The sequence below is a fragment of the Mastigoproctus giganteus genome, chromosome 6 (assembly GCF_048544385.1).
Source record: "Mastigoproctus giganteus isolate SK-2022 chromosome 6, ASM4854438v1, whole genome shotgun sequence".
Lineage (NCBI taxonomy): Eukaryota > Metazoa > Arthropoda > Arachnida > Uropygi > Thelyphonidae > Mastigoproctus > Mastigoproctus giganteus.
In genome coordinates, this window is record NC_143580.1 from 228,970,993 (window position 1) to 228,998,365 (window position 27,373).

Here is a 27,373-nt window from a genome sequence, read left to right on the forward strand (position 1 = left end):
ATAGTTTACATATTCATAAGCTGTCATACCATTTAAACTCTCTCCAGGTATCGCACAATTATCACTATCGAAAACTGTAGTCAAATAATTTTTAAAATTGTTCCAGTTAACACGGTCCATAGAAAATCTAGACAGATCACTCGTAGCGAAGCTCTTTTCCCTTACTTCGAAACAGAGATCAAATGAAATTGCACGGTGATCACTATTTACTAAACCAGAATTGACTTCCCAAATTGACTTCAAAATAGAATCGCACATGTGAAGAGATGTCACAGTTACGTCAATATTAGACTCTCCATTTACAGTTGGAAAGGTGAACGGCTTATTTGGAAGGTTTTGAACAACAAGATTATGAGATAATAAGAAGTCTTCAAATTGGTTCCCTCTCACATCAGTATATCCACTGTGCCAAAAATGTGATTTTGCATTAAAATCAGCAGTCAGAATGAGATTATGGGATGCATATCTTAAACAAATATTTTCCAAATTATGAAGCGCTATCTGAATATTTTCCGATGGAGGACAATACAGTGACACTAGGCAGAAAGAAGAAACTTGTGAAGACACAATAATGCTTGTCATACACGCCGAGCACAAACCCGTGATTGACGTTACAACAAGGTCTTGATTAAAAATTACAATAGCGGATTTTGGAGGAACATCCACAGCTGCTACTATTTTAGTAGAAGAAGGAAAACCCATAATCTTATGAGCTGCCCCTCCCACTTGTGAGGAATAAAATGGCTCCTGTATACAAACAATATCTATACAATGCTCCAAGGCAATCACCCTTATTTCATCAGCAACTGCCGACAGCGCTGCCCATTTATTTGCAAACTTTTTAAATCTCTATGTCTTTGCAAAGCTCCAGAGGTAAAATCAGAGGAGTTATTATCCATGATTGATGCGCATGTTTGCTAATTCCACTGCTCTCATGTACTCAGGACACTTAATGTCCCTTACGGAGTGATTACAATCTCTGTTTCTTCTCTTACAATTAATACATTGTGGAGGATCCTCCTTGTGAGGGCACTCAGCGAAAACATGACCCCCATTAGCACAGTGACCACAAGAAACAGTCTTGTGTGAACATGACTGTGCACCATGTCCAAAACCCAGACATCTAAAACACTTGTTCACCACCGTGAATTTCCGAAACCTATGTGAACCGAATCCAAGGAAAATTCTTTCATTATGAAACAAGCATTTATATAATCGAGGGCTGAAACCAATGACCCAATTAGTTGCATTAGTTCCAGATCCAGAATTAAATCTGAATGTTACTTCATCTTTTACCTCATCCTGAGTAAATTCATAATCTTTAAAATTTTTATAATATAAATCCTCCAGGATTTCATCCTTTGTAAACTCCTTAGGCACCCCGTATACAAGCACTGTTGGATCTGACATTTTAGGCCTCTCGATCGATATACCAACCACCTTTAAAGCTGAAACGTTCCCTATCCTAGTTGCATCTTCTGAGTTTGTGGTTTCTAATAAAACCCCTTTATTCCTCAGGAGACGAATATTTTTAATTTTCATATTCTTATAATCCTTCTTAATTGCGTCTGCCACCGCATTCCTGACGTCTTGGCTTGAAGCCAAAGCAGAATTCTCTGTTGGTCTAAGTATAACAATATTTTTAGGGTCCGAAATACCACGAGGACTAACCGAGGACACATGCACAACCTTATCTGCAGCTGCAACACCCATTGCGCGCCTCTCAGTAGCCTCTCTAACAATAGTATCACCATTTAAATTCTCACAAACCAAATTCTGCCTAACAGCATCAGCAAATAATCTATGAGGAGCTGCCCGTTTCTCCATTAGCTGATTAAAATGATTTGCTCGAATTTCTAGTTCCTCTGATTTAGCTTTTAATCGCTCATTGTCAATCAATAAAGCTGTTGTGACTGCCTCCAAATCTGCCCACAAACTGTGGATGCGATTTGAGGCCAACTTTGTTACTTTGCTTGAATCAGCTGACATTACCTCACCCAAAGCCTTTCGGATTTTGGCTACCGCTGAATACACAGCAGAAGCCTCTATGGACCCACCAAGGTCCAAACCCTCGGTAAATGACGAATCCCGAACCACATCATTTTCACTAGAACTATTTTGATTATCCGTATTAATCGTAGTAGTAATTAGATTAACATCCGTTTCTATTGATGGGGTAGACTCTTCCACCCACACCTGAGGATTTTTATCCTTATCCTTGTCTTTATCTTTGTCCAACCGAGGAGCAAGCACTCTGGGCGTTTTAGGTGTTTTTTTACCTCTAGACATTTTTACATTGTCTGAAGATTTCTTTCTCCTCCCCGAATCCACTAACTCCGATCCGGAAGACGAATTCTCTGCTTCAGAATGTCTAGTTAAAGTTTTTTCTAAATCCGTATCCATGTTTAAGAGTGTCTGTTTTAGTGAAGAAACAAAAGCCATAAATAAATAATCTTATAGCTGGATAGATTTCTCTTCTTTAAAATATCCCGAAAATAATCACACAACTTCAAAATATGTATATTTTGAATTATATTATATATAATATTATTCAGTACTATGTATTTACTGAGATGGCACTAGTTATTGTTTTCCATCTCCATGGATATTTTTAAACAAAATTTCTCAGGTAGCCATTTTCTCCCATGAAAAGTCTATGGGCTAATGCTAAGTCTATGGGAAATTTCAGAACGGTATATATTCCAGTGTTAAACCTATGTATTCCTATGTATAGTATTCAAATAATGAAAGAGAATACTTCACTCGATGATATCAGCACAACCCCACGATTCCGACACCCAAAATTTAACAGAACAACTCACCAACTCTTCGTCTTTAAGAAGCACATAATTTTATAGCAGGGGGAGGCTTAAAAAACTTTAAATAATCTTAAGAACAGGAGCACATTTTAACGATTAATCCAACCAACAATCCCTCTAGCGGTCCCGGTTGAAAACCACTGCGATACACCAAAGTGCCACCTCGCCTGTGACTATTCAGCTTCAAGTCGTTCAACGGTCCGCCATCTCAAAGAATTATCTAAACTACGATGATTTGCCATCCTGAGTACTGGAGGTGAGGCTACCCCACTGAGCAAGCTAAAAAAAAAAAAAAAAAAAAAACGGTAATGAAGTGATGTGGTCGCAACCTGTGTTTTTATAGGCATGAATAATTTGCATAATGTGCAGCTCTGTAAGGTGGTGGATCGATTTCTATTGGATAATCGGAATTTGCACGTCAGGATGCCTATTTTATCAAATATGCGCCTTTGGCGACAATGTTAGCAATAAAATATTCATGAAAAACATTTGGTTCTGTTAATTTTGTCGAACAGTGTGGTTCATAGAACCTGTTTACACAGTTCCAGAGCCTCAACGAACGATCATATTACAGTTACCTGAGTTTATGGACATAATGAACCAATGTGTATTAATTACCGGTATATCCCTAAACTACGTTTGTTCTCTAGTCGGTTTGTCCGTTTTGCTGTATAAAAAACCTGAGTTTCGGGGAAGGGGAGGATTTCTATCATCTCCTGAGACCGTCTAATTCAGCCACAAAGGGTGAAAAAATATCCATAAAAGTTCCTCGCGTCTGACAGGATTCGAATCGGGGCCTTTACCAACCGGTATGGGGAGGACGGTGACTTTAACCACTCTGCTACCCACGGAACTACAGTGAACTCGCCACTTCAAACAGGGTTTGATATGCGGAACATTCAAACTGTATGACTGCCATGTTACAATATTTAAGTACCTTACCGAGACTTATTCTGGCCCGATTATATTGCAGGTGGTTCCTGTACCTACTGTCAGGTAAAGGAAACTGCGCCCGACTTATACTGTTCGCTAGATAATCTGATATGAATATAAAATGACTGTTACTTAGTGAACAGTACGCTACTATCCACTTTTAGAAGGCACTCGCGAAGCCTTTAAAGGGGAGGGGCTGTTTACGATGTTAGACAAATCAATTCGAAAACAAAATGAATACCTTGACTTATTAAAACAATTCAGTACATAAATAGATTTTTCCCTTTGCCCTATAAAAATTTCAAATGGATAGGTGCACCGCTTACAACTGTTCAGAACATGACTCATGCTACCAGATCAGCATGCTAAAATATGAATGCAAATAAAATATGAATATACGATTGCACGATTGTTACAGCAGTGACATCGCTACTTCTTTATTAATGATGCTGGACGAATTTAAAGACGAGGACAAGTTTACTTTGAAAACATCAATAAACGGCTAGTTGATGAAAGTACCTGTACACACACACGCGCTTAAAGTTGCTTTTTATATATTGATAAATACCGTCATTACTTTCCAATAGCACGTATTCAAACTTTCAATAATTTGATCATAAAAATAATGAATTTAACTGTAAATAATGAAATACTTTCTTTTCTTAATATTCATAGATCATTGGAAGTTGACAGAGTACAGTTAATCCTTAACGTACAGTTAATACATTAGCTGAAGTGGAATGACTAAGGGATAAATAATTAAAATTATTTTACATTATTTTATCACGAGTTTGTGATCGATTGCTTACAATCGACTTGTTTTTAATAACAGTTCCTACTGTTACGCACTATAATGCGCGTGCGTGCGCATGCTTGCGTGCGTATTATTTTGCTCTAAAATAAACGGAAAATATTGACTTATCACTATACAATTTGACAGTATTCTACTTATACAGTAGTATTTTTTTATTTTTTTTAATATGACAGGCATATATTTCCCACAAGGCAGCAGTGGTCCATTTTAACAGACATGCGCGTTACTTGAAGTATTACCAGAGCACTGAACGCACAAAACTGTTACGATAGCTATGGCAACGAACGATCACGTGACAAGAGAACGAATTAATGTATTCTGACAAACTCTTCGAGAACACATTTTGTTTATACGATTATTCATGTTCTCATTTATTTAACAACCCTCTATCAATGCAAATGGATAATATAAAAACTCACTTAAAAAGAGAAAATAAAATGATCGTGAAATCTAGATTTGACCATTCTTTTCTTTTGATTTAAAAATAAAATCAAATAGGCTTATTAAAAGAGCATTGCATTCATTACATTTATTGTATTATCATATTTTAATAATAAAATATGATAATTAATCACTTATTTATGCATACTTATTGCTTTTGTTTTTTGATTTGTTTTTATCAGTTATTTCGCCAACATAAATATAATTCAAAGCACTATGATTTATAACTATCAGTAGCCTTTAAATATATTTAATTACTTACATTATATAAAGATTTGATTTCACAAATAGTTCGTAGTCATTTGAAGGAATTCTCTTTCCATTTTAGTTATTTAGTAACTCTAAAAATATATTTTTGGTACCACGGCCAAGTTTAAACACCAACACATCACATACGATAACTTCGTTTGGCAATGAAACTTACGGCACCGATCAAGTTTAAAATCTGTTAGGGTTCGTATACAAATAAAATAATGTTTTATAGTAGAAAAGAATTAAACTTCTTAAATTGAAAATCCTATTTATTGATATTGTTTTATTGTGGCATATATAAGAAGTAGATTTGGCAAGGACTGGATTACTGGAAGAGAGAAGATGATTTTGAAAGAGAATGATTTTGATTTTGAAATAATGAATGTAATTCTTATTTATGAGCCAGAGTGGATCACAAGTTTCTGATTGTTACTGCTATGATTAGTACCTTTGATCATGCATTTTAACGAGCTGGGAAGTAACAGTGTCCTAGTTTTGTTACGGCAGGGCCACAGCAGACCCGATCTTGGTTACTTGAAGTTTAATTCTAAAAGGGATTTAAAAGACAAGGAAAGTTATAGCTAAATTTCTTTGTTGAAAAAAAAAAAAAGAAATTTTCACGAGGAAGATTATGCTCATTCCTATAAGATCCTTAGATTCCTGCTATACCATCTGACTTAAATATCTGGACTTCAGTTGGGACACAAAGATAGATTGGAACTAATCGATTCCCAACAACTAAGAGAACTCATCTCAACTGTTCCGTCAAAGTTGTAAGTAATCCTTACGTAATGAGATTCGTATAAGCTCTACTTTGTTGTCGGTTTGTAAAATTAGTGAATGATGAAATAGGTAACAAAATTTCAAAAAAAGGTTCTGGTTTTTCTGCATTTCTTTGTATTTTTTATGAATTTAGGTATGCTGATTTCGAATATGACCTTAATAATTTTGCATAGTTTCAATGGTTTGCTCAGAAATAATAATAATAATAAAATAAATAAATAGTAAATAACACTACAACAGATTAATCAGCAATATCTAACCACTGCACAGAATAGAGTATTAAACCTTTGATACGAGTAAACAAGCTGAAAATTAGCAAATTAAAAAGAAGAGACCACCTTCTGATTAATAAAAAAAAATTCCTGAAAAATATACATTCGAACGTCATTATCTTTTGTGGTCAGTGTGATCATCCCGAACCAAGAACCAGATATAGTGCCAATCATATTCATTCCATCTTTTGTTTTTTCTCTATTGACTATATGTCCTGGTAGAATTTCTTCATTAACATTGCCCAGATTTGATCAATCTGAAAAATTTCAGGTGAGAGTGCAAGTATTGCAGCTTGAATGACATTCTGTGTCCTTTTAGACAACACTATGCTAATTTAGTAAATAATTACGAGATGCGATAAAATCAAAGAAGCCAAGATAGCTGAATAAAAGGGTTTTGTTTCACCAAGTTAAAACACCTGTTCACGCATTTGCTGTTGCCATGGCTGCAGTTCATCAGGCTGGTTATGAACCGTTGCCTCGCTCATCGTTCTCGTCAGATTGATCTGATTTTCACGTGTTCTCGAAAATGAAAACAAATTGTCTGGAATGAAACCTCGGGAGTAGCACAGTGGTTATAATCATCGTTACCCCCTCACTGCATGGAAAAGGCTCGCGTTCGAATCTTCCCTCAATCACACGAGGAACGTTTATGGTTTTTTTTTTTTTTTTGGTTTTATTTTCCACTCTGTGCCCGAGTTAGTCGTTCTCACGAGGTCAGTGAGATTTTTTTTTTTTTTTTTGTCCAGCAAAAGAGGCAACCAACCAAACAACATACGCAATTTATAACATAACATGCACGATTGGATGAAATTGTTACTCGAGAAACCTAATTTTTTTTTCCCAAGGAAATTTGGACCGTCACTCTTTTGGGGCATCCGTTGGATGTGCCCATACCACTGCAAACATCGACACTCCAAGCGATCCACATTTTCTTGCAAATTCAATCTCTCCATGATGGTCTCAATCCAAACTCTTTGAAGGCGGGACACACGCAGACTCCTCTTTAAACCATTCATCCTCGTAGCTCTTATTCCACTCTTCTCCCTCGCACTGAACGTCCGTCCTTCCCAACCATACGTCAAAACACACTCTACTATCATTTGGAGCATCATCATCTTGGTTTCCTGTCGAATGTTTCGACTCCACAACATACCATTCAGTTGTCTAATAACAGTGCGGGCCGGTTAAAAAGAACAATTAAATCTTTCTCACACGTTTCTAACTTATGAAAATAGATCCCAAATATTGTATTTGAAGTGGCTACTGTCTTGACTTTACCGACTAAAAGGTCTAAGTCTCTGCCTTCTCTACCAACCACGAAATCTTTGTAAAATTAACTTTAAGACCTTCCATGCTCTAAACATCAACCAATATCATCATGAAGTCAATCTCATCGCGAACCTAAGGAATTATCACTTGATCGTCGGCGAATAATAGTTAATGAATGACACTCTCCCCAATCTAAATTCCAATAGCTCTGCACGAAGCGTTCCAACGTGCTAGTACTGCATTGAGGTAGATCTTAAATAGGGTGAGTGACATCCCACATCCTTGTGTCAGGCCTTTGAATGTTATAAACTGAGCCGATACTAGTCCCCACACTTAATAAATAACTGCTCTGCAATGTCTGTACATTCTCTTAACCAAATTGATTGTCGCCTCGTTCACATTCATCTCCCCCCGAATCGATCCCCAGAATCTGCTAATGGGAACTGAATCGTACGCTTTTTCAAGGTCCACAAGGACCAAATGTGTTTCCTTCCCTTTGGCGATTCTTTTTTCTATCATCTGCCTTAAGGTGAAAATATTATCAATACAGGACTTTAAACAGAAAAGCCAGCCTATTCTTCTGACACATAGGAAGCAATACTCTTCTCTAACCTCACAGTTAAAATTTTACTCAATAATCTCCTGGTGGAGGCCATCACACTAATGCCCCTGTAATTTGAAGGATCGTTTTGATTTCCCTTCTTAATGATAGGAGTTACATATGAAAAGGACCAATCATCTGGGGTAGCATCTCTTTCTGAAAACTGATTTAACATTATTGTTATCATCCTTATCAGTGGAGCACCTCCATACTTCCATAACATCATGGGCACTTCTCTTGGGGCAGCTGCCTTCCCATTCTGTGATCCTTGCCAAGTCATCTCGTACCTCATCTTCCAAACTAGGATCCATCAATTCCTGTACCCTCGGATTGCCGCTTGTATCTCCTTCTACGTATTCCTTTCCGTCCTCTGTCACGAGGTTCTTAAAATGTTTCATCCAGGTTGTCAAGGTACTAAACCCAATGCCACTGAATATGACTTTGCGACTTTGTACTTTCATGCGCTTCATGCCCGAGCCGGCCTGCTACATTTCAACGAGTGGTTAATCTCAGAACAAACTCTTTTCCAACATTCTTCCTTATATTTCCGTACAATTTTTTTTCACTCGCCTCTTAATAACTATATACCTTTTCTGTTCCTCCTATCTTCCAGAGCTTAGCCAAACTTAATATGCTGCTTCCTTCTCAGTGATGACTTCAGCTGCTTCTTCTGTAATCCACTCCTCCTTATTGTTATTTAATTTCCTTTCAAAACCAAGTGCTTACTTAGCCACCTCACGTACCACATCTTTAAAGTGACTGTAGACTTCACTTTCATTTTTGCATTAATCCTACTTTCATACAACCCTCTAACACTCTCATCTTGAAGAAAGCTAACCATATATCGTGGTTTTTCCAACCTGATACCCCCATCCTGCTCATTTCTCCTTTTAGACCTCCCAGGCACAATTACCTGTGCACGCAACAAGTGATGGTCCGTGACACACTCTGTACCTCTCGATACTCGCTCATCCCTCACAATGCAGCACTTCTGTCGCTTTACAATCAGATGGCCAATAATAGAACTTAGGCCTCTTGTGTGCAGCACCGAAGTAAATCTGTGGATATCTTTATGCTGGAAGTACGAATTCATCAACTGGCGTTCTTTCACTACTAGATCTATAACTTCTTTAAACACTTCCTCTAATTTCCCTGTTAATCTTCGCACGTTCCACATTCCAAATCTCAAAGTCCGTGTTCATAACGAATTTTGTTGCCGAACTTTCTGTCCAGTTTCACCCTTCTTTTTGGGGATGAAACAGGATAGTATAGTTGTTAATATTAATCATTTCAATATTTTTATTGTCAATTTTTCAATGCTTAAATAAAAAATCTTAAAAATGCTTTATAGTATGTTATTTTTTTCATATTAACCTTATGTTGTCATAGCGAATTTCAAAAAGAAATTAACGAAAACTGTTGTCATACGCTGTAATTCCAAACTTTTTAGGCAGGAGTGTATACATGCTAGTATTAATCTTTCTTTCTGTACACGCAAGTGTGCAGAGCCCATCAATAAGAGGAAAAAGGAAAGCTCATCCATAAATGATCACATGAATTCTTTTTATGTGTTCTGTTAGTATTTCCTAGAAATGTAGTCCCCCAACACACCCACGTTTCGCTTCGTAACCGTAATTGCTTAATTAAAAGGTCATGTCTGTCTGTACACGTTGCGTGTCAACGTGGTGACATCCAATGATGAGGCAGAGTCCGTTGTTTTTCGGACATTTCCCGTCTTCCTTCCCCATTGTCAAAACCTTAACCGTGAATTCAGAAGGGGACCAATGTTTGATTTGAATTGAGGACAGCGACACTACTTATAAATAAGTAAAGAGAACAAACAGAAGAATTTAGCAGAAATATTTATCAATCACTTTTATGCAACTGGATTGATATAAAAGTATGGATATCGCAAACTGTCACACGAAACGTTTAAAAATTCATATTATCAATTAAAACTAATTGAATTTTATTTAAAATTGCTGGTAGTTTGAAATAGTTCCTTCAAATTCGCCAATTATTGTCACAACTGCAAGTATTTTTGTACACCTGTGATTATGTCACTCTTTTTATGGAGTTTCTTCAATGAGTTTTTTCGCAGGAAACCTGCTAAGCTTATGGACTTGAGAGCCATGATTGGTCAGAGGTGTTGCGAAATTGACGTGTATGCTGTCTGCAAATTTCGCATGTTCTGTGGTCGAATTGCTGTTTGCTGGACGAAAAACCCTAGAAAAAACTATGCTGTCTGAGGAGATCAGACAGACCAACTCAGCCACGTTGTGAAAAAGACTCAAAAATTCCTCACGTCATCGACGGGAGTCGAACTGGGGTCTTTTCCACCCGGTGTGGGGAGGAGGGTGATTCTACCAACTGTGCTACTCACGAGGACAACAAATGTTTAATTAGGTCAACATTTCGTTGACCCGTGAAATATTAACAACTGGGTCACTTCATTGCCAGATTAGTCTACCTTGACCTTTAGTATTGAATTTTTATCGACCTCACAAATTTCGAGAAATGTTGATTGACTGCATAGAAGTTACTAGAAGTGAACATGAAAAAAGAACCTCTTAGACTGATTGTCACATTTGAAAAAAGAAGTATGTCAAGATTAAGAAAATAATAGAGAGGGGGAAAAATTGAAGAACTGGGGCTTTTCGGAAGGATTTTTTTGGAAATATTCAACTTTTTTGGAAAAGAGCTTTAACTAATAAAGAGATTGGGATCTTCTCTTATGAAAGAGAAATTAAACATTAACGTCTCTATTGGAAACATCCTGGGTTTTCCAGAATTAAAAAAAAAAGCGCTTACTTCAAAATCAAAGGTCAAAATACACTGGTGTGCAAAACTTAAGGACCAACACAATTTCTAAAGGTTACAACCACAAAATCTTTACTTAAGGTACTCTTTACTGATGAGAGTAGATTCAGTCTCAACAGCGATTCTGGACGTCAGCTAATCTGGCGAGAGGTTGGCACACGGTATCACACAGCAAACATCACTGAAAGGGATCGATATGGCGGTCGAGGTGTCCTCGTCTGGGGAGGCGTTATCTTGGATGGGCGTACACAACTCCAGATATTGGAAGGCGGTACTGTAACCGGTGCACGCTACTGTACTGAGGTAATCCTTCCCCTTGTGCGTCTGTTCCGAGGCGCCATTGGCCCCGAGTTAGTGTGTTTATGGATGATAACGCCACACCACATCGCACTGCGGCTGTGATATGCTTTTGGAAAGTGAGGACAATGTTCGTATGGATTGGCCTGCCCGTTCTATCGATCTAAATCCCATCGAACACATATGGGACGCTCTGGGGAAACTCCTAGCGGCACGTCCACATCCACCAGAAAATGTTCACACGCTGAAGATGGCGCTGACAGAGGAATGTTACCGCAAGAACTTATCAACAACATTGTTCTAAGTATGGACAGGCGGTGCAAAACCTGCATCGACGTTAGGGGTGGCCATATCTCCTACTGAGGACCACCTCTTCCCTTTGTTCCATCTTTGGCAATGATGCATCTATATCATGGCAGCCAGTGCTTTGTTTCCTTTGAATAAAGTCCCTCTGTACCGATTTGTTACCGTTGTTGTGTCGGTGTTGTTTCCTTCATCCTTTCTGTACCTCACGAGGTTCTTTTGGTACGCTTTTCCCATATCCAGGCCACTCCTACGAGAAGCTGGCTGGTCCTTAAATTTTGCACACCAGTTTATTTCTGATAACTTTTTTTTTTAAAAATGTCAAAGTAACTCTCCATTAGAAACTTGCTCCACCACAACAAACAGTCAATTAAGCAAGCTACCTTTGTGCCTGGGAACCTTTATTGCAGAATGTTTGTTCGAAAAGGTTGAATCTTTGGCATCAGAATAGATTTTGCATTCTGCTCTTACGTGCAGTTTATTACAGCTTTTCACGATGAGACAACGCAACCTACTGGCATTCATTGCAAGGCTTTGTAATGACCTACTGAACTGCGTGTGCACTGAGAGTTGTTTTTAACGGATATTAGAGTACCGATCCTACCATGCTGAGAAGCTGAATGAAGAAATTAAGCCAACGTTGACCCATTTTTGATTGTTTCTTACTTAAATTTAACTCATGATTTACCAGACGATGCACTGGTCACGAGACAGGTAATTATTACACCACCCTTTAGTTTCCTGTGGTTTGGATGCAAATCAAAGACGACCTACATTTCAGCGTGCCCCCAATAGACTTGACTGATGAAGTCTGGAAGCCGATGTGATTTTATGAAAGTATGTTCCATTTTTGCATCAAAATTACACACCGAATAAATAATTATTAGAGCAGGAATAGAGTTGTTTGGTCCCTCTCCTCTATTCCTCTGATTTTGTGAAGTAGTTAGCGAAGGGAAGAAATATTTGTTGTTACAGAGCATAAAATCAGGGTAAAATTTATTTATTTTATCTAAGAATTCAATCAGGCAAACTAAAAACAAATTTTCTTTTATCTACTCTGAAGATTTCTTTTATTAAATGTACAAGATCTTTGGTAGCTGGAAAAGACCCGAGTTCGAGTCCGGTCGATAAGGTGAGGAATTTTTAGGGGCCTTTTTCACAACGTGGTTCAGTTAGACGGTCTCAGGCGAGGGTTGCATGTTTTTTTTTTACTCTCGGAAATGGGTTTAAATGAGTTTTTCGTCCAAAAAACAGAAAACCAACCTCAGAACACTCTCAATTTACAAGCAATACACGCAGAGCAATATGGCCTTAGTAGCTAATGCTCCTAAAACACAACATGGCTGAGTTAATCGGTCACAAGCAAGGGTGAACGGGAAACTCGGATTTTTTGTCCAGCAAACTTGCAAATTGACCACAGCACAAGCGAAATTTACAAACATGATATGTAGGATGCAATATGATCAAAGTTGATACGCGTAAAACTCTATTACTAATGTAATTCACAGAATTACAGGATTAAGGAGTGTATATGACTCGGATACACTTAAGGAAATTTGGATACCCTGGACTGGCTAACCTCTGATGCAATCCCAGTCTACAAAGCAGATACAAAAGACGTGAGGCGAAAGTAGAGAGCAGTGAGTGTGACTTCAGTGGTGGTAAAGACCATGGACTAGTGGATAAGGATAACAGGACGACCTCGATAGGAATGATATCCTTAATGGGTCCCAGCAATCATGAAGAGTAAGTCTTGTCTGACCAGTCTATTCAATTGTTATGACAAAATCATAAAACCGTTTGATACAAAATCCTTCGTTGGATTAGGGATTGGTTGAAATTTAGGTGACAAAGAGTACCTATAGGTGGACATTCCTCAGGGTGGACCAGTGTATAAAGTGAAATCCCTCAGGTATCAGTATCGGAGCCGCTCCTCTTTCCAAACTTCCTTAATGACATTGACATGATATTAAGAGTAGGAGACCGGCGGAACTACTTAGCAAGTACAGGTCACTGTTGAAAAAAAGCCGTGAATTAGGGTTGAACTAGAGAGTGTCTGCAATTCTGCCCAGACACGATAGGAGGGAGTATATGATGAGAGCCTTGTCGATCAATTCGGCCCTGGAGGGATTGTGCAAGGCTCAAGGGGTAAAATTTTTTTCAGCCTGGACTGTACTTGTTAACAGGAGAGATTGCTTCTACAGGGATGGGATACACTTAAATAGAAAGGGTGCAAGAATTTTTGCTGATGCTGTCGAGGCAGTGTTAGGTGGGTCGGAAAACTGCTAGTTGGGGGGGATACAAGGACTAATAGATTAACAGTAGCCACTGGCAGAGGTGGAAGTGATTCTTGCACTGCTTCTATTGAAATGAGCAGAAGCCTGAAAAACAAGATGCCGGATATTTCAGAGACTGCTGGTAGTCATTGCGGTACAAGTAAACACATGGGTTGTGTTAGGGTAGCTAAGAATAGAAACAGGTGCATGTATACCTGTGTGTACACCAATGCTAGGAGTTTGGTAAATAAATTTGAAGAATTTGAGGTATTGCTCAAAACATCAAAGGCAGATATTGTTGGGATATCAGAGACGTGGTGTCACACAGATATAAGTAATGCGGAACTGGAATTTGGGGAATACAATGTGTATAGAAAAGATAGACAGGACAGAAGGGGAGGAGGGGTTATGCTATTAATTAAGAAACGCATAAAGTCCAAGGAGGTGAAGCCAGTCGACATCGATGGACAGGGCAGTGTCGAGTCGGTTTGGTGTGACGTAGGCATAGGGAAGTCAGGATTGAGAGTAGGGGTGTGCTATAGGCCTAATGATTCTGATGAGTATAATAAGATATTGTACAGGGAAATAGAGTGGGCCAGTAAATCAGAGAGTCTTATAATGGGGGATTTTAATTTCCCAGATATTGACTGGAATTTGTGGGTTGGTCACTCGCACACTAGCAAGGCTTTTGTGGATTTATTGGATGATTGTTTTCTACATCAGCATGTTCGTGAGGCAACAAGAGGGAGCAATACTCTTGATCTGATTATCAGTAGTGATTCTTCATGCATTAAGAATCTGCAGATAAATGAACCACTAGGTGGCAGTGATCACAGTGTGTTGAAGTGGGATTTACTCAAGGAGGTAACTACCATCAGAGGTAAAGGGAAGGGTTTTTGTTTTCGTAAAGGCGATTATGATGGTCTGAGACAGTATTTAAATTCTATACAGTGGGACCAACTGATGATGTTACCAACAGCAAACTCAAAATGGGAAGCATTCAAGGAACTAATCTTGGAGGCTACCAGGCTTTACATACCAACTAAGAAATATTGTTCAAGGTTTAGGCCTAAATGGTTGTCAGATGAACTAATGAGACATGTGGCAGAGAAGAAAAATGCATGGGATACATACAAATTAATGGGTGACATGGAAGCCTATGATAGATATAAGTTGGTCTGTAACCAAGTCACAAAGGAGATTAGGCAGGCAAAGGCAGACTACGAAAAATCCTTGGCAAAGGATGCAAAGAAAAACAGAAAAGAGTTCTTTACATATTTGAACTCGAGAAGGAAAGGAATGAATCAGATTGGTCCACTGGATATTGATGGTTCAACAGTTGAGGATCCTGCCCAGATGGCTAACAATCTAAACGAGTATTTTGCATCTACATTCACGCATGAGGAGTTATTCAGGAAGGAGAATGATGTAGGTAAAGTAAACATGGGCAGTGAGCTGGATGATTTTGTAATAACTGAGAGGAAAGTGGAGGAGAGATTGTTGAGGATAAACATAAAAAAGGCACCTGGGGTGGATGGGATCTATCCAGTTATATTAAAGGAGGCAGCAAAGGAAGTATGCAAACCCCTAGCCATAATTATGAGAGCTTCTTTGGACTCAGGGGAGGTACCCATAGACTGGAGATGTGCAAATGTAACCCCAATTCACAAAGGAGGATCAAAGGCTGACACAAGTAATTATAGACCTGTTAGTTTAACTTCTGTTCCAGGTAAATTAATGGAGGCACTGGTTAAAGAAGCACTGCAGGATCATCTAGACAAGAATTCAGTTATAGCTCAGACGCAGCATGGTTTTGTTAAGGGTAGGTCTTGCCTGACCAATTTGATTGGATACTATGATGTAGTCACAAAAGAACTGGATGCAAGGAATAACTTTGATATTATATATTTGGATCTTAGAAAGGCTTTTGATACTGTTGCACATGGAAGACTGCTGCACAAATTGGAGCAGAGTGGTATTGGAGGCAAATTGCTGCTATGGATAAGGGGATGGTTGAGTGGCAGAAGACAGAGAGTGGTAATCAATGGACACTGCTCAACGTGGACTAATGTTATTAGTGGAGTTCCTCAAGGTTCAGTGTTGGGTCCGTTGTTGTTTTCGGTGTTTATGAATGATATTGATGATGGTATATCAAGTTTAATGTCCAAGTTTGCAGATGATACAAAGGTTGGCAGGGTCGTTAAGGACACTACTGATGCTATGCTGCTGCAACAGGATCTGGAAAGGTTGAACAGATGGGCTGAGAGGTGGCAAATGAAGTTTAACATTGACAAATGTAAAGTACTACATATGGGAAACAGTAACCCCCGAGCAACGTATCAACTCTGTGGTACTACACTGACAGTGGTGGAGAATGAAAAGGACCTGGGGGTAATTGTGCAGTCAGATATGAAGTTCTCTGAGCAGTGCAGACGGGCTGCAAGAGTAGCTCATGGTGTCTTGTCAATGATATACAGGAATTTTTCTAGCAGGGATAAGGATGTGATTATTCCCTTGTATAAGGCAATGGTCAGGCCACACCTTGAGTACTGTATACAGGTCTGGAGGCCTCATTTCAGGAAGGATGTAGAGCTGCTGGAACGGGTACAGAGAAGGGCAACAAGATTAGTGAATGGAACAAAGGGTTGCTCTTACGAAGAAAGGCTTAAATTTTGCAAATTACAGAGTCTGGAGACTAGGCACCGGCGAGGTGATCTGATAGAGGTGTATAAGGCTTTGAATGGTTTGAGCATGCTCAATGCCAATGGGATTCTTCATCTTGCTCAGAATAATCACCTCAGAGGGCATAAATTCAAATTGCGGAAGGACGGATGTCGGATAGATGTGCGGAAATTTGCCTTTGGCCAGCGGGTGGTTGGTTGGTGGAACCGACTTCCATCACTTGTTGTTGAAGTTGATAGCCTAAACAAATTTAAAGCTCAACTGGACAGGTATTTCGAACGAACGGAGGGGTGAAATGGGAGTGGGTTTTTTTTTTTTTTTTTTTTGGCTGATGCTGAATAAGCTTGCTTTCTTGCATCATATGCCTCTACTAATGCTAATGCTAATGCTAATGCTAATAAGAGAATACAGAGAAAGTTGTCCAAGTCTTCTGACGATTTAAAGGTAGGAAGGATGGTTAAACACCAGATTAGGTCGTTTTGCTTCAATATAACTTAGGTTATATATGATCTGAAAAATAGCACCTAAACTTTAATGATTCCAAATAAAAGGTTTTGCACCTAAGGAATAGAAATCCAGGGATTACTTATAAGCTGGTTACTGATAAGTCTCTTTATTTATCAGGAGTTACTTATAAGTCTTTTTCTTCCTGAGCCACTTTTAACTGGGGAGTTAAAAGTGACTCGGGAAGAAAAGAAGGAATTTTCCAGTTCCTTCTGTTTTATGCAATGGCCATCCATTTACTGAGCAAGAGCTCTTGAATTTCATCTGTCCATCTCCGTTGTTGTCTTCCTGCTTTTCTTTTAGTTCCTATTGTGTACCATTCTGTTATTTTCTTAGTCCATCTATTGTCATATCCTCGCGGTATGTGTCCTGCCCAAGTCCATTTCAGTTCTTCAGTTTTGATAAGAATGTCCTTTACCTGAGTTTGCTGCCTAATCCATGTGTTTCTCTTCTTATCTAACAGTCTGATTCACAATATAATTCGTTCCATTCTTCGCTGTGTAGTTCTCAGCTTCTCTTCCATTCTTTTGGTGAGTGCCCAAGTTCCATAAGTCATGGTGGGGAGCATACATTGGTTCATTATTTTACGTTTCAGACATACTGGGATATTGCTCTTCAGTATGTAACTATATTTCCTGAATGCTATCCATCCAAAATTAATTCTTCTCTTGACTTCCAGCCATTTATCATTATTACAGCTAATGACTTGTCCCAAGTAAGTATATGAATCCACCTTTTCAATTTCTACTCCTTCAATGATTATATCCCTTTCTGTGGCGTACTTTTTCATCATTACATCATGAAATTTTCAACGTAATGTAAACAGGTGGCTAGGATGGTATACGTTGTCGTTCGAAAAACGATGTCACTAACCTTTTTTATATGAGGGCGTGAGACAGCACTTAGAATATAGTGTTCATGTCTGGAGACAAACCCGAAAGAAGATATAGAGCTTCCAGAACGGTTCACAGAAAAAAAAATCATCGATCAACAACTTCACCAGATTGTAAAGTCACTTTTTTGGTGATGGGGAAAGTGTGAATAGCTGAGATTTTTTTTTTCATTATTTTTTTTATTTTTTTTTGGCAGATGCAGAAAAAAATCTGCTTCCTTGCGCCAGTTATCCATTATAACACTAATACAAATACGAATAATTGGTATTAGCATTAATAAAGTCAAATTAAAAAGTCATCAGGTTTCATCTAGCCCTCGTGGGTAGCAGAGTTAGTATAAATACCATTCTCCTCCATAGCGGGTGAAAAGACCTCAGTTCTTATGGGCTTTTTCATGGGCCCTTTTTCACAACGTGACTGAGTTAGTCAGTCTCACGCTAGGGTACCATCGTTTATCTCCCAGAAACTCGGGTTTTTCGTCCAGCAAACAGTTAATCGACCACAAAACGCACTCAGTTTACAGACATATTATATACGGCTCAATATAGCCTCAGTTCTGATGCGCCTAAAACATTACAACCAACCAACCAACCAACAACTGGGTTCATCCAGGTATCTGTCCAACGTTTCCTTAAATTTCTATAAACTCTGCAGTTCTACAAGGTTAAGTAATAATTAGGTCGTATTAGTATTAGTGTGGTACTGTTATATATATTATTGTAAAGGTTAATTATTTCGTAAAGGTCAAAAGACGCAGGAAAGCTTGGCCTTTTCTCCATCAGCCTCTCTCTCACACGCACACAGGTACACATACTGCAAGACATAGACGAAGAGTACAGAGAACAAAATTGAAGAAGTCTCTTTCTTACGATAACCCATAATGGAGTAACAGTGACCTAAAATATGGTCCTCACTTACCTGGTCCTCCCCGGTCCAGTCGAATCATGTCTCCAGCATCCTCCCGCCACGCTCCATACATGCATGCCCCACCTCGCTCACTGTAAATAAAACTGCGAACATTAAAGGGCGAATGCAGCGACCTCTACGCAACCACACCCACAGGTTCTTTAACTTACCTCTGACACATTGACCTCTAGCCAAGGAAGAAGGTCTGCGTGCATTCCGTGACTCACAATTCTGAACAGCAAGGTCCTTGCGTGCAAAGTTGGTCTACTGATTGTGCGAACATGACACACTGCAGCGAACTCCAGCGCCTTCTCATTCAACACGAAATAACATAATTAAGAACCATCCACTTCTAGTCACAGAGAACAATAATTATTTACTTTAGTAAAGAATAGTTTAGTGAATGAAGAAAAGCTCCATGATGATGATGATGAATTAGTTGGTGAAGACTTGAACATCCACTGAAGCTAATTCATGTTTCCCCAACACCACACACACACATCTAGCTGCATGAACTTCGCTGACTCCTGTTGTCATCCGCAGGTGTTTTTGATGACAGTTCACCTGGATTCTGTACGTGTGGCGTTAAAGAAATGCAGACAATGGTCCCCGTGCACAAATAACCCTGCGTATTATGTTTATAAACCTTTATATACAGAAAAACTAATAATGTGTGCTGAAAAATCTTTAGCTTTTATGACAGCCTCTGTTCTGGTGGAACACTCTCCACCAGTTTTTCTGTGAATGTCCTTCGAATCATTCTGCCTTCAAAGCGGCAATCAGTCCAGGTCTTTTTGGAGCAGTTTTTCCTCACACGCACCACTGACGGTCCAATTCATCCCAGAGATTCCAAATGAGGCTGGACAGAACTTGGGGCTGGCCGATCCAAATTTTAGACGCTGGTGTCCTCAAACCATTCCTCACAACTCGGCAGTAGAGCATTGACCTGCTGATACAGATATTGGCCTTCTCCGAAGAGCTGCCATAAAGTAGGTGACGCATTATTGTCAAGGACATCTAGATAGGTCTCAGCATTCGTGATTTTTTCAAAACAACCAATGGTCCCAGGCCAAACCATAAAACATAGCCCCAGACACACTGCCTCCATTAAACTTCGCTGTCAGTACGATACAGTCCATCAGGTAGCTTTCTCCGAGATCCACCACTCTCTGGTACGATCGTCAGACTGGTAGATCATGAAGAGTGCTTTCTATTGGTCTATGGTCCAAGAACGATGCTTCTTACATCAAGATAGACACCTTCTGACTTGGTGTAACTGCGTCGATCGCAGGCATGTTGCGTTCGCAATCGTAATACTGTTTTTTTCAAAGGCCTATCAGCATATACACTGTGCTGTCACGTTATTAGGTACACCACTGCTGTGCACACCAATGATTTGTCCCGCAACATTGCAAGTCACATGACCACAGTTGTGGATATAAATGCAGCAGGACAACCTTTCTAGTATTAGTTAAGCCTACAAACCGTAACAAGAATGGGGAAAAGAACTGATCGAACGGACTTCGAACATGGCTTGGTAGTAAGTGCAAGACGAGCTGGACAAAGCATCTCTGAAACAGCAGTTCTCCTGAACTTTTCACGCACAACAGTTTCAAGGATGTATCGAGAATGGTGCAACGAACAGAAAACATCCTCTCAACGGCACTCCTGTGGAAGAAAATCGCTTGTTGATGAGAGAGGTCAGAGGAGGATGGCTAGAATTGTGCAAGCAAACAGATGGGCCACAATGTCGCACATCACATCAGAATACAACCTTGCCGCACAGAACAAAATATCGCAACGGACCACTAGTCGCACTTTGTCGCGAATGGGCACAACAGCCGACGGCCACATCGCGAACCTTTGTTATCAATGAAGAACAAGAGAGCACGCCTCCTGTGGGCACAGCAACACCAGCACTGGACTGTCGAGGGTTGGAAAACAGTTGGTTGGTCTGACGAGTCGAAGTTTCTGGCGCATCATATTGATGGAAAGCTAAAAAGAGCACGAATCCATGGACCCGTCATGTCTGACGACTACTGTGAAAGGTGGTGGGGGCAGTGTTATGGTGTGGGGAATGATTTCTTGGCACACGTTGGTTCCATTGATACCCATAGATTCACGTCTGAATGCAACATCGTACCTAAACATCGTTGCTGACCAAGTGCATCCATTCATGTTGACAGTTTATCCTCAGTCAGATGGTTACTTCCAGCAGGATAATGCGCTGGTGCACAAATCCCGAATCACTATAGAATGGTTCCAGGAACATGACAATGACTTTTCTTTGCTGCAGTGGCGCGCTCAGTCCACGGATCTCAATCCTATTGAACATCTTTGGGATGAGCTAGAAAGGATTGTTCACTGCAGGCCTACACCTCTGTCGAAACTCAAGGGACTGCGTGACACACTCATGTCTTAATGGTACTCCCTTCCTGCACAATGTTTTCAGGATCTTGTTCAATCCGTGCCTAGACGAATTCAGCTGTTTTAGCATTAGCATTAGCATTAGTAGAGGCATATGATGCAAGAAAGCAAGCTTATTCAGCATCAGCCAAAAAAAAAAAAAAAAACCCACTCCCATTTCACCCCTCCGTTCGTTCGAAATACCTGTCCAGTTGAGCTTTAAATTTGTTTAGGCTATCAACTTCAACAACAAGTGATGGAAGTCGGTTCCACCAACCAACCACCCGCTGGCCAAAGGCAAATTTCCGCACATCTATCCGACATCCGTCCTTCCGCAATTTGAATTTATGCCCTCTGAGGTGATTATTCTGAGCAAGATGAAGAATCCCATCGGCATTGAGCATGCTCAAACCATTCAAAGCCTTATACACCTCTATCAGATCACCTCGCCGGTGCCTAGTCTCCAGACTCTGTAATTTGCAAAACTTAAGCCTTTCTTCGTAAGAGCAACCCTTTGTTCCATTCACTAATCTTGTTGCCCTTCTCTGTACCCGTTCCAGCAGCTCTACATCCTTCCTGAAATGAGGCCTCCAGACCTGTATACAGTACTCAAGGTGTGGCCTGACCATTGCCTTATACAAGGGAATAATCACATCCTTATCCCTGCTAGAAAAATTCCTGTATATCATTGACAAGACACCATGAGCTACTCTTGCAGCCCGTCTGCACTGCTCAGAGAACTTCATATCTGCCTGCACAATTACCCCCAGGTCCTTTTCATTCTCCACCACTGTCAGTGTAGTACCACAGAGTTGATACGTTGCTCGGGGGTTACTGGTTCCCATATGTAGTACTTTACATTTGTCAATGTTAAACTTCATTTGCCACCTCTCAGCCCATCTGTTCAACCTTTCCAGATCCTGTTGCAGCAGCATAGCATCAGTAGTGTCCTTAACGACCCTGCCAACCTTTGTATCATCTGCAAACTTGGACATTAAACTTGATATACCATCATCAATATCATTCATAAACACCGAAAACAACAACGGACCCAACACTGAACCTTGAGGAACTCCACTAATAACATTAGTCCACGTTGAGCAGTGTCCATTGATTACCACTCTCTGTCTTCTGCCACTCAACCATCCCCTTATCCATAGCAGCAATTTGCCTCCAATACCACTCTGCTCCAATTTGTGCAGCAGTCTTCCATGTGCAACAGTATCAAAAGCCTTTCTAAGATCCAAATATATAATATCAAAGTTATTCCTTGCATCCAGTTCTTTTGTGACTACATCATAGTATCCAATCAAATTGGTCAGGCAAGACCTACCCTTAACAAAACCATGCTGCGTCTGAGCTATAACTGAATTCTTGTCTAGATGATCCTGCAGTGCTTCTTTAACCAGTGCCTCCATTAATTTACCTGGAACAGAAGTTAAACTAACAGGTCTATAATTACTTGTGTCAGCCTTTGATCCTCCTTTGTGAATTGGGGTTACATTTGCACATCTCCAGTCTATGGGTACCTCCCCTGAGTCCAAAGAAGCTCTCATAATTATGGCTAGGGGTTTGCATACTTCCTTTGCTGCCTCCTTTAATATAACTGGATAGATCCCATCCACCCCAGGTGCCTTTTTTATGTTTATCCTCAACAATCTCTCCTCCACTTTCCTCTCAGTTATTACAAAATCATCCAGCTCACTGCCCATGTTTACTTTACCTACATCATTCTCCTTCCTGAATAACTCCTCATGCGTGAATGTAGATGCAAAATACTCGTTTAGATTGTTAGCCATCTGGGCAGGATCCTCAACTGTTGAACCATCAATATCCAGTGGACCAATCTGATTCATTCCTTTCCTTCTCGAGTTCAAATATGTAAAGAACTCTTTTCTGTTTTTCTTTGCATCCTTTGCCAAGGATTTTTCGTAGTCTGCCTTTGCCTGCCTAATCTCCTTTGTGACTTGGTTACAGACCAACTTATATCTATCATAGGCTTCCATGTCACCCATTAATTTGTATGTATCCCATGCATTTTTCTTCTCTGCCACATGTCTCATTAGTTCATCTGACAACCATTTAGGCCTAAACCTTGAAATATATTTCTTAGTTGGTATGTAAAGCCTGGTAGCCTCCAAGATTAGTTCCTTGAATGCTTCCCATTTTGAGTTTGCTGTTGGTAACATCATCAGTTGGTCCCACTGTATAGAATTTAAATACTGTCTCAGACCATCATAATCGCCTTTACGAAAACAAAAACCCTTCCCTTTACCTCTGATGGTAGTTACCTCCTTGAGTAAATCCCACTTCAACACACTGTGATCACTGCCACCTAGTGGTTCATTTATCTGCAGATTCTTAATGCATGAAGAATCACTACTGATAATCAGATCAAGAGTATTGCTCCCTCTTGTTGCCTCACGAACATGCTGATGTAGAAAACAATCATCCAATAAATCCACAAAAGCCTTGCTAGTGTGCGAGTGACCAACCCACAAATTCCAGTCAATATCTGGGAAATTAAAATCCCCCATTATAAGACTCTCTGATTTACTGGCCCACTCTATTTCCCTGTACAATATCTTATTATACTCATCAGAATCATTAGGCCTATAGCACACTCCTACTCTCAATTTTGATTTCCCTATGCTTATGTCACACCAAACTGACTCGACACTGCCCTGTCCATCGATGTCGACTGGCTTCACTTCCTTGGACTTTATGCGTTTCTTAATTAATAGCATAACCCCTCCTCCCCTCCTGTCCTGTCTATCTTTTCTATACACATTGTATTCCCCAAATTCCAGTTCCGCATTACTTATATCTGTGTGACACCACGTCTCTGATATCCCAACAATATCTGCCTTTGATGTTTTGAGCAATACCTCAAATTCATCAAATTTATTTACCAAACTCCTAGCATTGGTGTACACACAGGTATACATGCACCTGTTTCTATTCTTAGCTACCCTAACACAACCCATGTGTTTACTTGTACCGCAATGACTACCAGCAGTCTCTGAAATATCCGGCATCTTGTTTTTCAGGCTTCTGCTCATTTCAATAGAAGCAGTGCAAGAATCACTTCCACCTCTGCCAGTGGCTACTGTTAATCTATTAGTCCTTGTATCCCCCCCAACTAGCAGTTTTCCGACCCACCTAACACTGCCTCGACAGCATCAGCAAAAATTCTTGCACCCTTTCTATTTAAGTGTATCCCATCCCTGTAGAAGCAATCTCTCCTGTTAACAAGTACAGTCCAGGCTGAAAAAAATTTTACCCCTTGAGCCTTGCACAATCCCTCCAGGGCCGAATTGATCGACAAGGCTCTCATCATATACTCCCTCCTATCGTGTCTGGGCAGAATTGCAGACACTCTCAAGTTCAACCCTAATTCACGGCTTTTTTTCAACAGTGACCTGTACTTGCTAAGTAGTTCCGCCGGTCTCCTACTCTTAATATCATTAGTGCCAACGTGTACAACTATATCACCTTTTGTGCCCTTAAAAGATGATATCCGCTCTACAACGTCATCAACCTTTGCCCCTGGCAGACATACCCTGGTCCTATTCCACCTATCCTTTTTACAAAGCAAAGAGGCTCAACACGCTATTAGATAGGTGTACCTAATAAAGTGGCAGCACAGTGTAACTATTGTTGTCTGACAAGTGGTATTTTGGTTGGATGTGATCAACAACGAACGGATGGATGTCGGGATATTAATGGTAGGGTAATATATTATGTGCTATAGGAAAGATTATTTACAGGATATTGTTCTCAGTATATTTGAAAACAGTCCTTCCTGTATCAGCCAGAAATTCCTACACAAAGTGATTCTCACTTGTTACATTTTTTGATAGAGTATTACACTATATTAACCACTCCAGAAGAATAATATTCAAATGTAATATGGAGAATCACGAAGGAAACTCAATATCTATTCGGCATTACTCTGCTCAACCACCGGATAAGAAGACTGAATAAGATGATGAATAACCGGAATATTGTGTAAAAGGAGTGAAAACAAAACATTTACTGAAACAAACAGAAATTATTATTAATAATATTAATATACCACCTTACCAAAAGGATGCGGGCACTTTACCAATATAGTAAGTGGCACAAACAAGATGTACAAAAGGTTTAAAAGTGTCTAGAAGATAGCAGAGATATCCAACAAGCAGAACGAGTAGTGCAATGCCCTTAAGGAGTATTATCATCAGCCGTTTTCAATCTACTGCAGGATGAAGGCTTCTCCCGCAACTTTCCAGTTCCTTCTGTTTTGTGCAATGGCCATCCATTTAATCGCACAAGCTCTTGAATTTCATCTGTCCATCTTCGTTGTTGCCTGCCTGGTTTTCTTTCACCTCCTCTTGGGTACCATTCTGTTATTTTCTTAGTCCATCTATCATCATATCTTCAAGCTATGTGTCCTGCCCAAGTCCATTTCAGTTCTTTAGTTTTGGTATGAATGTCCTTTATTTTGTTTGCTGCCTAATCCTTGCATTTCTCTTCCTACCCAACAGTCATTACTAATATAATTCGTTCCATTCTTCGCTGTGTTGTTTTCAGCTTCTTTTCCATTCTTTTGGTGAGTGCCCAAGTTTCACCTCCATAAGTCATGGTGGGTAGTATACATTGGTTCATTATTTTACGTTTCAGAAAATTGGGATATTGGTCCCCAGTATGTGACTATATTTCCTGAATGTTATCCATCCGAAATTTATTCTTCTCTTGACTTCCAGCTATTTATCATTATTACGGCTAATGACTTGTCGAAGATAAGTATATGAAGCCATCTTTTCAATTTCTGCCACTTCAATGATTATATCCCTGCCTGTGGCATACTTGTTAATCATTACTTTTGTTTTAACCATATTCATCTTAAGTCCGAAATCTTTACTAGCACTCCATAGCTGATTAAGATCTTCCTCTAATTCTTCAGAATCATGGCTTATGATCACAATGTCATCTTGCATCTAAAAACATCAAAGGCGGTTTAATTGTCCGATGTCATATCAGCAATTTGTAACTACGTGTTACAGCTACAAGTTTGATCCTCGCAAGTTTACCGATGAAGGGGATTCAAGTGTTGTTGTTGCGAACCTCAGGGTTTTTCCCATTAGCGCTTTTATACATCTTGCAAAGAGGCTATCGCCATATCCGTTCATGTGTATATAGTGTATTGTGTGTAAGTTTTGGTTAATGTTAATTTGGTTAATCTTTCCATCTTAGCAGGTGGTAAGCGGAACACCTGGTCACCACGTACCACCCCCCATCCTCCTACGGAAGCGTATCAGGATCTGCTATCACTTGCTAGGCAAAGTCCCAAGAGAGCCCAAATAAGAGCATTAAGGAGAAGTTTGAAAACTTGGATTATGAGAGGAAAGGATAGCAAAGGGAGGGACATGGCTGAAGGATTGGCCTTAGAATTTAGAAGATATGAGAAGTCAAAGCAATAGTAAAGAAGATAGAAGGAGAAATGGAATTTGCTTCTCTATTCATAGGATATCCTATGGGAGTCCCATCCTATTTGTCAACCGATGAAAGAAAGACAAAAGATGGAAGAAAGAACTACCTGACTACCTGACTAGAATTCCTACGAACAGGAATCGCCCATCTTTGAGAACGATGAAAATGAACCAAGCAATGCCTTTGAAAACTTTGTGATTAATGGAAATTCTTCAGATTGGTGTAACGCTAGTGTGTTCCTTGAAGAATCGGTTCTTGGACCACTGTTGTTTCTAATTTTCATAAGCTACATCGAAGAAGGAATAAAGGCATGACGTCAAAATTTAATTAAAAACATCAGAGGAAGAAAGCGATCTGCAAGTTACAATATGGCAGATATGAAGCTCTTTGAGCAATGTAAGCAGGTAGCCAGGGAAACCCACTATATTCTATTGAAGATTTATAGAACAATATCCCGTATAGATAGGTAGATTATAATCCCTCTGTATAAGGCAATTGTAAAATCACATTTGGAATACGTGTCCAAGTATGAGACCTCATCTGAAAAAAAGAATTGAGCTTCTTGAAAGGATCCAAAGGATGCAACTCTCATGGAAAATCGGAAAAAAGGCGACCATAGCACAA

At 39.6% G+C, this 27,373-nt stretch overlaps 1 protein-coding gene across 1 annotated transcript in view; it reads right to left on the reverse strand.

Annotated features, from left to right (window-relative positions):
* LOC150085066 (uncharacterized) overlaps window positions 1–2,403 on the reverse strand; it is a 94,930-nt gene extending 92,527 nt beyond the window's left edge. Inside the window, exon 1 of the mRNA XM_090376453.1 lies at window positions 1,993–2,403. Within this exon, the coding sequence (XP_090232579.1) occupies window positions 1,993–2,403 (411 nt within the window). The remainder of the gene's footprint in view (window positions 1–1,992) is intronic.
* Window positions 2,404–27,373: the final 24,970 nt, after the last annotated feature.